The sequence below is a fragment of the Chaetodon auriga genome, chromosome 19 (assembly GCF_051107435.1).
Source record: "Chaetodon auriga isolate fChaAug3 chromosome 19, fChaAug3.hap1, whole genome shotgun sequence".
In the NCBI taxonomy this organism is placed as follows: Eukaryota; Metazoa; Chordata; class Actinopteri; order Chaetodontiformes; family Chaetodontidae; genus Chaetodon; species Chaetodon auriga.
Window position 1 is genome coordinate 15302654 of NC_135092.1, and position 17012 is coordinate 15319665.

General features: G+C 40.5%; 1 protein-coding gene across 3 annotated transcripts in view; it reads right to left on the minus strand.

Moving 5' to 3' along the window:
- Nucleotides 1-834: 834 nt before the first annotated feature.
- The window catches only part of eng (endoglin), a 40396-nt gene continuing 24218 nt past the window's right edge, over nt 835-17012 (minus strand). For 2 of the 3 annotated variants that reach the window (XM_076758361.1, XM_076758362.1), the window contains exons 5-14: nt 15115-15292; nt 11307-11487; nt 11111-11213; nt 10632-10827; nt 10136-10302; nt 9133-9363; nt 8934-9000; nt 5098-5208; nt 4965-5012; nt 835-4882 (exon numbers count right to left, since the gene is read on the minus strand). In XM_076758361.1, the coding sequence (XP_076614476.1) occupies nt 4761-4882; nt 4965-5012; nt 5098-5208; nt 8934-9000; nt 9133-9363; nt 10136-10302; nt 10632-10827; nt 11111-11213; nt 11307-11487; nt 15115-15292 (1404 nt within the window). In that variant the 3' untranslated portion in view covers nt 835-4760. The remainder of the gene's footprint in view (nt 4883-4964; nt 5013-5097; nt 5209-8933; nt 9001-9132; nt 9364-10135; nt 10303-10631; nt 10828-11110; nt 11214-11306; nt 11488-15114; nt 15293-17012) is intronic. The other variant, XM_076758363.1, reaches the window with a different exon arrangement.

Below are 17012 nucleotides of genomic sequence, written 5' to 3' on the forward strand. Positions count from 1 at the left end.
AAGAAAATACTGGTGGAGGGTGCAGATACTGCAGAAACACACTTCTATCGGATCATAAGTGATGACTGAAAGGGATTATTTTTGAGTCCATACAAGTTTTTTTTTTAAGGAAAATTCTACTCATGCTACCTTTAGTAACATTTTGAATGCAGGACATTTGGAGAGTGTTTTTACATTGTGATGTTAGTATTAGTATTAGTATTTGGAGTCTTTGCTTTCAAGATCTTAAATACTTGGTCCAGGCTTTAATGTTGTGTCCTCTAGTGTGGGCTTCACGCTGACAGCAAGCTGCACGCTCATGATACACCACCAGAATCTGGATTTAATGTGTTCAAACTGGTAAACTGTGAGATGTCCTGTCATTAGTCATTATGTCAAACCACGCTGTACGTGTTCAGTTTGTGTTGAAAGTAACTTTTCCTCTCTGTTGCTAAGTCACTGCCAGCTCTGATGAAGATGTGCCATCAAATCAGAAACAGGGAAATTAATCTCACCTACTACATTTGCGGCAAGTCATCAAGTGAAAATGTCACAGCAGTTGGAGCAGACAAGACCAGTGAAATAATTTAGCATTTTCACGACCTACAGTATGTTCAATGTTTCCATTAATCCCAAAGACAAACGCATCCTTAAATTCAGCATATTCCTCATGCTTCCTTTTTTCTACTCTTATTCATAAGTTGTGGTGTGAGTAGTACTCTTAGCTCTTTATTCTGTGTCCTCTGTCAAGTGTGCTGTATTATTACTTTAGGACGTTACTTGTCTCAGAGTTTGTTTTCTCCAGCATTACAAGGTCACGAGGCCGTAAGAAAGACACCAGAAAACACAAAGAACGTCTGTCTTATTTACTTTATTAAGATAACTTCGGACAAAACATATATTTCTTCAGAGACAACATAGAATTACATGACATCAGTTGAGTACGTCTCAACAAACAGACCCATTTTAAATGGTAAAAGGCTGCCCACTCTAACACAAAAATAACACTTCATTTTATAAAGCAGACATTCTGGCATGTCATTAAGGCTTCAGATTTTTTGGTAAAAATTCAGAATATGGGCATTGTTAAGAGGCTGGAATAATCCGCTCACGTAAATGTAGGCATAGTTCCTATTGTACACCTACACACAGATGCACACACACACACACACACACATACAGTAAATATACTGTGTATATGCACATGCACACACACATACACATTTCATTAACCGTGTCTGAGGAGGAGGACAGTGTCACAGGTAACGAAGGCGTCTGCAGGGTTAACAAGTGAATTAACTGACAGGCTGTCTGATTTCACTGTGAGTGCTCAGACAGAACCTGGCACTCATGGGGCTGGTTTAACACAGGTACAGAATACCTGACATTCAGGGGGTGGGTCTAATATTGTTGCAATTGCCTAGAATAAAAAATAAAAAAAATGTTCTCACTAACTGCCACATTTTCACTGTTGTAATTTTGAATGTTTCCTGCCAACAAGTTCGTGTGTGCTGAATCTTTAACTGGGAGGCTTCCCTGTGGTGAGAGTTTCAGACAATACAATGTCAGGATGTCAGTATCGGCAGAGATATGCCGTGTTTTGGGACAGCAGGGTGAATCTTTGTGTAAAAAGTCAAAAGTCAAACAAGGGTAACGAACTAAATGTACTGTCTTTGACATGTGATGTGACACACACTCGAAATTTTAATCTATACGAGATTGAAAAACGAAGATTACTGCACAAAGCAAACCTTATGCATTTGACAAGTGCTTTGATTAGGAATTGTCCCAGTTCTCCAAATACAAAAAAAGAAGAAAGCAGGTTAAGAAACTGGATCAAAGCAAGAATATCATACAACACTTACAAAAAAAAAAAAAAAAAAAAAACATGGTAAAAAAAAAAACCTACATATAGACATTAAATACAAGTTTACCTAATCATATTGCACAAATACTCAAGTGGCAATTTGTACTGGCCCTCTTTGTTCTCCGTCTCTGCACAAATACACAAGAAAATCAGGAATGCACAGAAAAGCGTACATGCACGCACACACTGAGTGGGAGAGGGGTAATGAGCTACATACATCACATGTACAATGAGGACACATTTTACAAACACAGTTGGTTGGATGTTTTTGAGATTAGGTTTGAAGGTGAATAAATTACTCTAGCAGTCCAAATCAGAAGGTGAGTAACTACTGGGAGTGTGAATATACAGTATATGCATCAGTGCATTAAATCAGTGTATCAAATTGTATACAAAGAAAAGTTTAACATCACAATTTTGATGCTTGTGTCAAAGCTATGTACTGTGGATACAAATGGCTTACTTACATCACAAGACTTGACATGTGACGGGAATATTTTTAAAGAGGTAAAAGAGTGGCAATAAAAATACAAAATACATTTACATCTGTACACTGAAACAAACAGTGGGTTCACGGATCAACCGTCACTCTACAGTTGTAGTCCTTACGAAAGTCCAGATTATGCATGTGTGCAGCTTCTGTCTAGCATTAGCACTGCAGTGGCTGATGCAGCCTATCCAATGTAGAGAGCAGAAGTTAATAATTTTGACAGGAAACTCTGAAGATCTCTCTCAAATGACAGTTTCCATATCACTAAGCAGTCTTCATGGTGTTAAAGCACAGCCGATTGACAAATGCATTGTTGCAAACAGTACATACAAAATATGGTCTTATACTATATGGTTACTATTGATTACGCTATGGAGTCCTAATAGGCTGTATTCAGAGCTGGTGACTTGAATGGGAAGTTTGAGTTCAAAAGTTAGGGAACAGCGGGGAGAAGTTTTCAGGAGTTTAACTCAGTTTTTGGGGGGTTTAGACATATAGATATAACAAAATTACCTACAAAGAGTCCAAATATCTGAGTTTGCCGGTTTTCACCTGGAAATTGGGTTTTCTAGCCCATTTGTTTAAATCAAACACTTGCCTTGAATCTCACCGATTTCATTTCCTGCAGCAAAAGAAATACTAATTAAATGTGAATTTCATTATGGAAAATTTTAGCATACTGTTTGTACCTAAGGTTCCCTACACAATGAATGAAGGTCTCAAGGAGTTTCATAACATCAATGTGGCAACACTTCAGGATGTAGCAGGGATCAAGGATTGCTTGTTTGTCAAAGTCTATGAATGCGCTGGTGATCCATAACATCCATTAGAGGTCTAAAAATTCTTTCCCTTCTGGGCACTCATCTCCAGTCACAAGATAGGGCAGAGCATTAGTGTCTGGCTACATTTTGAATGAGAAGACACTGAATATGAGCAAGCAGGTCGGACAGTTAATACTTGCTTAATGTCAGTCTTCAAACATAGGAAGACTAATGGTTTATAGACCATAAATAGCTGCATGTAGGTCTATGGGGTGATGATTAGGCTGGCCTGAAAACACTTTAATGCAATATATAGGCATTTTCCTCTGTGTGTGTGATATCACAAACATGAAATCTATGGTGGAAAATTGTGGTTACAAATTGTCAGGCAGTGGTGATAGACTTATTATAAAATCTGGTGAGAATGGATTTTGCAAAGGAAAAGTACTGGAATTCCACCTCCAGTCAGACTATTGTGGGGAAACTCCACCCTGTGGGCGTAGCTGTATGAGTGGCACTTAGTTCCATATATAAGTCTGAGGTCTGATATGCAGAGTTTTGGCACTATCTCCTCATTAGGGGCCCATTACTCGGCTCTGCATACAGCCATGTATCTCTGCATGCTGTAATGTTCATTATAAGAGTGATTATCTCTGAGCTCACATAACTGAAAGTACTTCTTTTTATTAATGTTTCATAGTGTATTGCTACCTTTGGGCCATAAATATGATCTAAGATTGGTTTTGAGGAGTTATTAGGAAATCAAGTGTATCCCTCTGGGGAAAGAAAGCTTGACTTTGATATGATGGTCCTGACACAGCTATTGGATAGCATGAAAATGGCACCGCAGCTTTGTTTCAAATGACCCACAAGTGACAGAGAAAAAGATAAAAATTAAAAAAGGCAGAAAATAAGATCAATTCACCAGAGAAATCCAGTGTTAAGTTTAAACTTAGCTCCAGACTTCTAAATAATAGGAGGTAGCTGTTTATCATTGACCTCGAACTCCAATTAAGACAAATACCCCTTGAAGTGAGCATTTCATTGACTGGTTTGAGATCCTAACATGTTGAGCTTTTCAAACCCCGAGGTGTTGTTGATATCTTTTTGGACTGACCTAGCCAGAAGCCCCTTGCATTTTTGCAGCTTAGATGTGAATGTAAAACAGCTTTTCATCTGTTTTTCAAAGTCGGTCTTTTGACTGGTTTGTCTCCTGTCTGACTATTATTGTGCTGCCATCACACAAGCACAATTCATTGAAAGGAATGCAGTGAATTTCCTGTTAGCTCTTGGGGGATATGGTTTGTTTTTCCTGTTGGTGGGAGCCAATTTTTTTTTTTCTCTTGCCCTCTTTAACTTCCTGTCTGGGAGCTTGACTTTACAGAGAGGCTGCAGAGGTAAGCGTCAGAAGCCATTGATTAGACTTCTGTTTTCTGTCACCCGGCGCCCTCCCCCCCATCCACCATTACAAACTCCCAGATCACATCCATTTCAGGTTTGGTGTGTCAAAGACGTGGGTTGTGCTTTTTAATGAGAATCTGAAGGGGGCAGGGAGGGAAGAAATGCTTTTTAAGCATTACTAAAGAAGACAAAAGCACATAACCCGTATAGGTGACTTTGAAGGGAGATGGTGGTCCTGCTGGTGGTGGAGATTACCATAATCTCATGCCATGCTGCTGGTTGGTGTGCTCTGGGTGCTTCCAATGCTAGCGTTGGCGCTGCTGTTCTCAGAGGGGGAAGGGTTGGTAGAAACAGGTTGTCGTTTTGCTCCTGAGCAGGGACATCCTGAAGAAAGATGAGGGAGATGCCGATAAGATGAAAAGAAGACAAGAAATGAACAGAAAGAAAGAAAAGAACATTTCCTTACCAGGAAGATTTGCTGCAGTTGAGCTGATGTCCAGTCCAGTTGGGTACCCTGAATTAAACAGATTATGACAATTCAAACCTAAATTTGAATCCATTTTCAACAATGAACTTTATATCATTAGTCATAACTGTACCTGTTTTAATTTTGATAAACCACAGTGCTCCAATAAGTAATACTCCAATCAGGAACCCTCCAAATGCAATGCCCAGAACACCAGGTAGGCCAAAATCAAAGCACGGTGGGCCTGAAACATATACATGAAAGAACAATGTATGCAAGTTTCATTCAAACAACAGCAATCTCAACAACCACAGCCAAAACTGACATCACCATTCACCCCAACACAGTATGAAAATACATTTGCAGAGACTGGTAGGTGGTCGGTCACAGTGAACACTGCATTGTATACTGTATACTGCACTGTAAATACTTTGCAGAGATATATAATACATTTCACGTGGGTAATAGCAGAAAGTTCAAAGGTTGGCTCTATTCTGATTAGCCTATTTCTCCAGAGAATCCCAGCAAACAAGAAGTCAAAGTACTGGTTGCCAGCAGCAATTTTTCTTGCAGCTTTACGCAACACCCAAACAGTAATTGTACTGCGTGTCGAGTGAATACTATGTTTTTAGGCGACGTCTTGAATTCAAGATGTAGGAGTTTTCCTGGCATGGACCAATATGTTTTTTGTCCTAAAGAAAATCAAATCCTGCTTTCAACTACATAACCATGTAATGGCAATTTATTTTTGACCCCAAAAAAGGTCAATTGTAAGACTGATGGTACAGCACAGATTCTCAAATGACTAAGAGTGAAATAGAATATATTCCCTTTGAACAAGCTATGGTATGGTCTTTTAAAGCTACCCTTTGCCCCCTCCTAGTTACCATGACAATACAAAGCAAAGCCTTTGCAGTTAATAACAGTTATTACTTCTGTAGGGCTAGACCTCAGCCTACCCACAATAAAAAAAAGGGGGAGGAATGTGCTCTATCATTTTCTCAGTTCTAATTTAATGATACAGATTTCAATTTACAATCAAGTTTGGCATTGGTGCTGTTCTTTGGGCAAGCTGTGTGCTGGCTTGCCCCACACAACGTGCTTCACTGCTAACAAACTCAATAGAAAACATAAAACCCTGAGCCAGCAGCAATAAAAAATCATTTTTCCTCAATTCGGCTCTGAAAGAGTAAGAGAACAGGCAAACACTAAAACTCGCTCAAGCCTCTGACAGACAGAGCTGTGGCACAGACATACTGTACTAGCCTGGCAAGGCTATCTCACAGCTTTGCTTCACTCTTTGTGGTCTGCTAAGGCCATGAACGGATTACCTTGAGACAGACGTCATTTGAAAAAGGCTGTACAATAGATCGTTGAGTTTTCCCCTTCACTCAGACATCACCTTTAACTACTCCGACATCTGATTGTACAAACTAACTATTCACCGGGCAGTAATCGATTTTTTCATGCAATTTTCAAGCTGAATAAACATGCCAGATATTATTAAATGCTTGAAAAACTTCCTTAAATGTCCCCCCAAGATCAATGTTTCAATTATTTTGATATTGAAAGCAGGAGTTGGGCATTTGGAAAGCTATAATTACGATCTAAACTTTGACTTCTACAGCATGCACTGTATCTGAACCAGGCTGTCAAATTGTTTCATCACAGCCAGTGTGTGTACGCAATGTACTGCATATCCAGAAAAACCGCATGCAGACACATGCTTCTTCTTCTCCCCTTCTTCTGCTACCCGTAGAGATCCTCCCACAAGTAACCAGAACATTTGGAAGAAACTAATCATCACCTTTGCACGAGTTTCTCTCACCTGCCTCTGCTGCCTCCTGCCTCCTGGTGGAGTGTGCTAGGCTAAGAACTATACTGGGCTTCATACATTACAGCTCTCCTTTCCTGAAGTACATTAAAGAGAGGACATGAAGGACAGAAGACAGTGGGTTTGTTTTGGAGAAACTTGCCACCACTCTGTGCATCATGTGTATTTGAATTATTGTGTGCAGTCCAACTAATTAAACAACACCAAATATCAACTGAATTAAATATGACCCAGAGCACTGAAACAGTGACATCTTGTGGGCACCTGGGCTGATTGCATTCCACACAGCCAACCAAATTTGTTGATCTTTCTGAGATGAACATTCCTTGACCCCGAATGGGCTAGAAACATCACAGCAACTCGAGCAGGCTTTCTCTTGAGACTTTTTTCCGAATCAGTTGCCGTGTTAGTTTGTATAAGTGAGGCTTTGACAGCAAAGCTGAGTAAACAGGAGCAGGAAGCAGAAGCTCCAGTGCAGGTGGAGAGGAGGATACAGACAGCAGGCCTGTGCTGTGACTCCCTGGAGCCCTCTGTATGAAAACTACCAAACAGGAATGATTGCTGAATGGAGCACTCAGCCCTGCCTACTGAAGCCTTGCAACAGAATGCAGTCTGCTAGTCCTGCTGATATAACCCTTGTATCTCTGACACTGGGCTAATGAATGCAACCACATAAACAGACCTACCAAACCAACATTGTTCCTTCACAAGGTCCAGTCCTGTGTTTCAGTAGGTCCCAGTCTCAAGAAAAAACATTTCTAATTTTGCAAGTTAAAGGAAAACAGCAAAGAGGGCAAACAGGAAAGCATGGATGAGTAGTTTAGTCAGCCAACACATACAGCGTGCTGCAACATTGACATGCCAACTTTTATCTTTCTCTCGAGAAGGAAATGGAGGATGAAAGAAGCTTAAGGAATAAACAAAATCCATTAACAGTTTCACAAAAGAACTCCAGGTGATGCCCCATGTAATCAGCATCTACTTCCTTGTGTCTTTTTAGTCAAAAATTGAATCATTAGAATTTTCCTAGAGATGAATCATCGGGCTCGACACTATTCTTTCTTTGAGGAAAGACATCTTTCCTTGTTTGAGTCAACCTTGTTGAATGGTCCGACAATAGCACGAAGCCCAGTGTGGCTGTGTTTGGACAGCCTACACAGTCAGACCCCCTTGGAAACACAAAGGACTTCGCCCCCCTCCCCTGAGGGTCATTACTTCTGATTGTGGCCACAAGGTCAGCCTGCAGACCTTCCTAAAGGACGAGGCCCCGCCCCACAACCCCTTGCTGGCTTCACTGCATATCCTGAGTTCACTGCTATGACAACCGCCCGCACAGCACTTGTTGTGCACTGAAAGCAACAATAGGAATGAAAATTATAGCAGCAAGCGGCAATTCACTGGCCGAGCACCAGACTAGCAATTAAGTCCTGAGGGCAAAAAAGGAAATTTAAAAGTTCTACAATTTAAAAGCTTCAGAAAGTTCAGAGAATTTATTATAAGAGTATTAAATGTGGAACATTCATCTTCATAGTAAGGGTTTGTCAAGAAATAACAGCATCAGCACAACTTTTCCCACAATTTTGTTTGGATCTTTTTGGGGACTGGACCTTTCTGCATTTGTTATGTTTAGTGAATTTTCAATGATGTGGAAGAAGTTTGTTTTGTGTTTGTTTGTCTTTTTTATAGTCATAAATCACAAAGTCAGGATCAAGAAACAAACTGAAAAAAGGATCACTCACTGAATCGTGTTGCAAATGTTTCTGTATAGCCCTATGACATTTCATGTTGTATTTGACTGATGTGCAAAGTGCTTTTTACTTTCTGGAATGTCAGTTTTAGTAAGAAAGTCAGAGTAGGAAAAGAAGAAAGAAAGAAGAGAAATCAGCAAAACAAACAGACTGGGGCCTTGTTGCCTTAGAACAAATTGGAATTTGTGCAAACACCGAAACAATTTTGGGTAGAAATCATTTGTGTTGTTTAAAATTGGAGACAAGAGCACTGAGTGTGAGGAGATCATAAGAATACTGGAGAAGGCTGTATGTGGAAAAACCCACGCTAAAGAATATGAATACTTCTGAACAGGACTCAAAAAAGGTTAGCTGATCCCAAATTTTGGAGTTTTAAACTGAACTCACCTGGTTGTTGCAGACATGGCTGGGTGACCTCCAAATTCCTCTTCACTCTTCCTCCATCAACACATTTCTAGTGAGGTGGTGAAAGAAAATAGACAAACTTATGACCAAAACCGATGTCACGATCACTAATTTTACAACACTAATGATATTAATAAAAGCACTTGTCCGGGTTTATTTCAAATGCTACGAAAACTCCTACCTCACTGTCGCAAAGTTTGACGGAGCATTCCAGGTCCCATGTGGTGGATGTCAGCTCTTGGAGCTGATCTAAGGAGAAGCTGAGTCGGGCGCTGTTGGGACAAGAATTTAAGGAGCAGGCCTCTGGCATGAAGGGAAGCTCTTTCACTACAGGGCATGAGCCCTTGGAGCGCACAAAGCAGCTGATCACCTTGATGGTCAAGACAATATTCCCTAAAGTGTGCCCTGAAATCTGCAGACAACAGAGAAATGGTAAAGTGAGTTGCAACAGAATGGAAAAAGCACAAGAATCTGTCAAATCGGCATCAGATGAGTGCAGTAAAGTGATTTTGAAATGTTTGAAACAGACTGGGCAATATTATATATCTGCAGGTAAACAACAAACCATTTTTCTGCTATTCTTCATTAACCACCTTATATATAGCTATTCTTAAGCAGGAGTTGAGTTATTAGCATCATTGGTTACCAAAGGATCAACTTTTTAAAAAAAGTGGGAGGCTACAGATTTAACATCTTTTTAATACTTTAATTGTAAGAATGCACACATCAGGACCGCAGCCTTGGAGCTTAGAGTAAACAATTTCAGTGACAACTCCAAGGATCTCACAAAAACCGCGTGATCAGACATGACTTCAAAGAAACAAAAATGGAGGCGGACTTGATTTAAAAAAAAAAAATGCTGATGAAATCCAGACTGAGGAGACAGAATCAACATGGCTTCTATATTTTTGCAGCCCGAGCTGGAGGTGAGTAACAACAGCATCCTGCTTGTTATGCTTCCCCGTCGCCTTGCTCTCATTAGCTGTTGCAGGGCTCTGCTCAATATTCCATCGCTGTTCCTTTCATACATGAGGATTTAAAGTTGTAAATATCAAACATGTTTGATATGTCGTCACCCCCGCAATTATCAGGAGGGGAGAATCGGACCTAAAATCTCAGTTATCCTCTAGTGTGGGTCAAGTATCAGGAGACATGAAGAGCTGCTAGCGGAAATGATTTCTTACCTCTGCATAAATTCTCTTGTCACTCTGCACCTTCGCGTTAGGATCCAGGGGAGAACGGTAGTCTGGGGAGGTGTACAGCTGCATCAACAGAGGCATCTGATGAGGCGCGTTAGTTGTAATGGGAATGACAGATTTTGTCGCCGTTTCTTTGACTGAGAGAGAAATGGCTGAAATTAAAGATCAACAAAAGATAAACCATAGACATCCATTTTTAATCACTGTCAATGCACTTTCTTGAACTCCTAGTGAACATACTTTGTATTTTAGCACTCCTTTTGAGGTCTAAACCATTCTCATGACAAATCTTACAGCACATGGTGTATGAAAAAAATATACTGAACGTGGTAATGACAATGATGATGGTGTGAGAATGTCTGAAAGCAGTCACTGTGTAACAAGTATTAAGTATGGGCCTTGGCTTTTAGCAGTATTATATCTACTCACTTTGTAGAAAACCTCAAAGTTGAATACAAATTTGTACCTTTTATCATCTTACCTGCTGGGTTTTCTTTTTTTCCAAGAACCAGTAAAATCATAGACTCCTCTGGTCTGAGTTCAGTGTAGCTGGTGAAAGTACTGGCTTTAAAATGATTTAAAGCTTCCCTTTGTACACTCTCTGCACTGTCATTGTTCACTGTACGCAAAGGCGGGATTCTGAGTGCCATGGCGGGCAGCAGGATGTCATTGTTAGACTGCAGAAAGAGACAAGTTCAAATAAATCACTTAGAGACTGTCTTGTGCAAGTACTCACTCAATAACAAGCACATTTTCACAGGCATAGGGAAGCTTGTTATGTGTACAAAATCATTTAACCGTTATTTAGTGAGCTATATCACACTATTGACAACAATGTAATCACATAGAGTGGAATCTTTGTCCTCTTAATAAATCCTATCTCACATGTGGTTGTGGGACAATAAGTATGCACACTCTGTATGCTAGAACTACTGGGAGTGTGTGTCTGTGTAAGCTTACACAAAACTTGGTGTGTTGTGGGTTGAGGAAGGTCCATGTGGTGCCCTGAGGCCCTCTCAGGAACACACTGGTCTCACTACTGTCCACACGAAGGGATACATTGCTGCAACATGAAGAATCAGAAATTACAACATGGATTTCGCCAACAAAGATAGCAAAATGTTACATAAGATTTCTTGTTAATCTCAAGGTTTACCAAATCTTGGCATTCTCTGGGATGTTTATGATGTGAAGTTCAGCTTCATCACCCTGGTTCTGTTGCTGTGGTGAGCAAGATTTGAATGAGGAAGCCAAGGTTGCTCTTTCAATCTTCATAAAGTGCTTCTCTAACGCATCTTCATTTTTTAGTGTGCAGTAACGAGAGCCAGGTTTGGTTCCTGTAAAACCACAAACAATCATTTTCCATCGATGTTCATTCATTTTTGGCAAAACAAAAATGCATTGCAGTGGTATATATTCATTAGAAGTAATAAAATTATGTCTACATGCATAATCCCATATAATAAAGAAGAAAACAGCTTCAAAAATGGACTGCCAGCACTTCTGTTTAAATACTTAATTGTGGCAGAGAGGTAGTGGTTGCAATAAGTAATTACGATTAAAGCCTACTTTTTCATTTATTTAACAGGGTAGTTTCACTTAGATTGATGCTCTGAGAGACTGTTCCCACTCAGTGTGGCTGGTAACAAAACTGAGTGTTTTACTCATTGGCCAGCACTGGGGAGCCATAGCCCGGTCTGTAACAGGAGACCAAACTGCTGGGGCAGGCACAGGTGCACCTGGCCTTCCTCGCTGCGGAAGATGTTCCAAGAGTGTTCCCATGAGAGTACATATGCTCAGCCTTTGACCAAATAATGGTGACAGATGGTTTAAGGGAGCACCCTGGTGCAGTGCTCAAATTGCTGCGCATTTTGTTTCAATGCTGGAAATGGAGGTGATATATGATTCCCACATCCCTTCATATAGCCTCATCATACCAATAGCAAAGTGCGGTTGTATGAGTGTTTGGAACACACTGAGCACATGAATGCCAACACAGTGGAGTGGATTATGCTACAACGTGGTTTGAGATTTTCTTTCCACTATAAAGACTTGTTGCCATTAGAGTGCACTGAGAATTGAATTCAACCTGACTGTTACTGTCCTCCTTGAAAAGAGGAAACTACCAGCTTTTAACAACATCCTTTCAAGCCTACGGGGGTCTAGAATGATTTTGAGTGCAGTATCACTTCAAACTACTTTTAGTTACTATGTCTTGACTGGCTTGTAGCTGGGCAACTGGAATTCAAAAGTAGCTTCCTTAACACAGCTGAACATGCCTCTTTTGCTCGAGCAGTAACGTGACCTGAATTTCAAATCACATTCAGACATTCAAGAAACCTGAAGATCATATATTTTCTCATCAGCAAGCCTTCGACTTGGCAACATTCTGCTGTGGAGTCACTGCGCAGACTTTTCAAACGCCTACAACAGGGCCTACACAAGTTCACCTCACACCCCATTACTTGCCAAGGGATGTAACAAAACAGCGATGCAAACTGCTCCAATGCTTGAGTAATTTGAATGCCCTTGTGGACTATGAGTCTGAAAACACCAACTAAAACTAAGGGTGGCTGAAAACAGAGAGCATTTCATCACAATTTCATCAACACAATTAAAATGGGAAAAGAGGAGTTCGCCATTGCCAGACAGGGACATTAACCCCTCACCTAGTGTAACACCTTATGGTTCACAGACCTGGAGAAGGACAGGGAATCATAAAGAGACAGATTAAAACTTAATTCATGCAAAATACTTTTAAAAAAATGGACATAAAAGCACCACTATTCCAGCATCATCACTGCTCACTTCTTTCTAAACCCATGTCAGAGCTCTGCTTTGGCTCAGACCGCCTTAAGGAGGCTTTGTTGGGAAATAATTGTGCTTGCACTGAGCATCCCGCTGCTACTGCTGCTGGCAATAGAAGCAAATAATATTCTAAATGTCCAGCCTTTGCTCATGCCATGACAGCTCACTTTAAATCATAGTGTTTCTGCGCCTCGATCTTCAGCATCGGTGGCCATTTGTCCACGGCTTTCCGTTCCAAATGTTTTGTCACATGCAATGGCGTCCTGTCAGCACTGAGAGCATGGAGCTCAGTCCCCCAGCACTTTACCCAAGCTAAGGATTTGCACTGACTACTGAGATTTTCCCATATGACAAGCATGTGAACGTGCGGGTATTTGCGTTTCAAACATGCAGCATTATGAGAGGTTTACTGAGCTTTAAAATCAGCAGTAGTGCTGCTTATTTTGGATTATACAGTACAAAATCGGTTTGGTTGCAAACTAAAAGCTCTGTATGCTTGATGCTCCATATATACAAAAATAAATCCAACTTTTCTGAGGTAGGTTTGTTTAAGTCAACACAGATTGTGTGGTTATTAAATTCTGTTATTGCTCATGATGTTGTTTAGCTCACTGCTGTGTGTGATAGAGGATTAGAGGATTAATCTATAGAATGATCACATTGAGGCTTGTCCAAATTAGTATGGACGGTCATACTATGTACACAAGGGATGTGAAGAGAATGAGTATGCGTTCAATGTGGATGAAATATTGAGTGAGGAATTAATGGTTCCCAAATGATTAAATGCAACTTGTCTGTCTCTGGAAATAACTGGAGGCAGTTTCAAGACAATACAACAAGATACAAAAACCCAGTATATGTTACGATGATGCAGTTTTCAGATTTATTACATTATTTTCTAATAGAGTAGAAGAGCTTCACTGAGGAGAGACAATCCTTCTCTTCAGGTGTTATTCGGGGTTTCTTCCACTTGGACCAGATAAGATAGGATTTTTAGAAGTGTATTCAGTATCTTAAAAGGTCCAGTGTGTAGGATTAAGTGGCATTAAGCGGTGAGGTTGCAGACTGCAACCAACTGAACACCTCTCTCCTTCAAAGCAATTAGGAGAACCTACAGTAGCCTTCACTTTAACGTAAAAAGGAAAAAGGTGCTCTCCAGACCCAGTGTTACTTTTGTCCGTTCTGGACTACTGTAGACACTCCGCGGAAGAGGCTCCGCTCCCTCTGTAGATATAAAGAGCTCATTCTAAGGTAATGAAAACACAACGATTCTTATTTTCAGCTGATTACACACTTATGAAAATATAATTCTGAATATTATATTTCATGCAATATCTCTGCATGTATCTAATCTCTGCAAATATATCTCCCTAAATCCTACACACGGGTCTTATATCACAGTACTGTGACATGACAATATATTTCAGCAGTCTGGATATCCCTCACTGGTTTCAGGTGCCATATGGCAGCTGGTGCTCAGTTCACATGCATGACTCCAAATATTGAAACAGCATGAGACCTGGTTCTATATGTAATGCAGCTTTGCGGGGCAGGTTTTGTTGTCACATCTCTCAGTCATCAGCTGATCCTAAATACTGGTTATAAGTTTTCTGGTTCATGTTGCACACACAGCTTGTTTAATGCAATGCGGTCTTCATCACAGCACAGCGTTTTCTCAGTGACTTCATCAGAAAGGGTTTTTATACACACACTTGAGATAAGAGAAGTGGTTTAGTAGACAGAGAGAGCCCTGGAAACAACACTGCATCCATCCCTGATTACTGTACTGCAGATTTACTGTTGAGTTATGTAAGCTGGAGCTGTATGTTGTGCCGAATGTAATTACTTTGCTCTCTCCAGCACCAGAACTGCTGTTTTAGAGCAAAGAAAGATGCAGATGGCACATTCCAGATAAAAACTGTAGTGTCACGGTTGATAAATCTGAAACACTTTTAGGCTTGCAGGAAGTGCTCTCTTCTGATGAAATCCTACAATGCTGTCTCACATGCATCCCCATTTCACATGTTGGCATGTTACCAGACTTTGCAAAGGATTCCCTTCAAACTGGTAAATATGGTCGAGGTTAGTAGGAGAGAAACTGTTAGAGTAATAGTATGTTTATAATATATCAGCCAGGATACACAAATAATTCTCACCATTTGTTCCTGTCGACGAGACTGTTTTCAGATTTCTGATTGTGGTGAAGGACGTTACACCCCCAAACTTCTGTCTTGCCCACTCAACCAGCTCCTCATCTTGAGTGGGGAAGTTTTGCTTGTGGGTGTTGTTGTGATGTTGATTACCATATAGGACAATTGTGGAGTTATTGTTTACCTGCAAAGCAGAGGCCAAGTCAATTAGTTTCATTAAATACTATTTCCAGAAAGAACACGGTCAGGATCGCCTCCGTCCTAAAATGCACGAGTCTGTCTGTTACCCACCGCTACAATAACACCGAATTGAGTGAGTCAGCTTTATATTTATTTATATTTACCTCATGTCTGCTTACATTTTGTCATATCAAACATGTTTGCCCATCCCTCTCATTCTCCTCTATTGCTCCACCCAACTCTCCCTCTATTCTCTGAGCAGGGTCCTGTTAAAAAGAAATGTTTATTATGGTTGAGTGTCCACGAGCCCAGTTGCACAACCCTGTTGGAGCCATGGTCTTTCCTTTACTTCCTGAGTGGGGCCAGGAAATGGGACCTTTTTTAGCTTTGTGCGTCACCACAGTCGGCTGGAATCTGGCTCCATACAAGGTATAAATATATACATCCATCCCATCGACTAGACACCCCTGTTTCCCCGTCTGGGCCAATGGGAAATAATGGAGTTTACATTAAGCTTTGCATGAATAAGAAGGCAGAAGAATAAAGGAGTGGAGATTGACTACAGTAGGCTTCTAGACAGTAACACATGGAACAAGGCACTCAGTAACAATTGAGGAAAGAACATGTGCTCCGGTTTTATTTCTGGCTCAAACTTCCATTTATTTTAATCTACACTGATCTGTCCTTCTCTTCTTCAGCAGTCCAAAGGCTGAAGTGGGGAATAAAGCATTGTACAAGTGCTGCGCCTCTTCATGTTGTAAACACTTATGCCCACTGACACTTAAGAACAGCTCATTTTGCTGAAGGAAACTTAAAAAACTTTTACAGGACAGCACAATGAGATCATCGGCCTCAAATATTTTTATATATATTCAAATAAACTGAGCTGCATACGAGTATGATGGGTACTTTCTTTCATGCGTTAATGTGCTTTGTTTTCATTATCTGTGTGTTTTAGCTTAAAATACATGGACGGTGTGATACATACTTACTGGACTTCTGACTCAAGAATTATTCAGCTTTCCTTTGTGTCATCAGTGTTTTCATCACCACAATACTGCAACTATCATACAGCAGGATACTATCATACAGGCAACACAGCTCATAGCATTTCACCAAAGTGAGGTGAAAGGAAAAGAGAAAAAAAAAGGTGAAAATAGAAGCGTGGTGGTGGACTGAGTAATTTTACAAAGAGACATATTTCATATGAATCATCCTGCTAATGCTTATCAAGTGTGAATATGCTTGTCTAAAAACCAAAAATCCTCTCCTGACATGTCTATTGCGTGTGACTATTTGCGCGCATGTATGTGTGTGTGTATGTCCTTGCGTCACAAATCGAGACAAAAAAAAAAATGTTGAAAGCTAAGTAAGCCCGAGGGAGTCATTGGTCTTTCTCCATGAATATTTGATTGACGCGATATCAAAAATAGCGTGAAGGGAAACTCCAAAAATAAAAGAGGGAAAACTAGTCACGATAGAGGCAGGCAGACGAGGAAGGCCTGAGAGGAACGGACGGGAAGAAAAAAGGGAAACAACAATGGCAGTCGTTTGAATGATTACAGTGGAATTTAACCAAGATTAGTCTCTGTGAAATCAGTGTGATATTCTGCAGGCTCACAGTCGAGTTCAAGGAACTCAGAGATGTTTTGAGAGAAAGGCGCATCTCTGTCTCGAGGATATTACGGAAAGTTCTGACGATACTTCTTTCCCATCAGTTACAG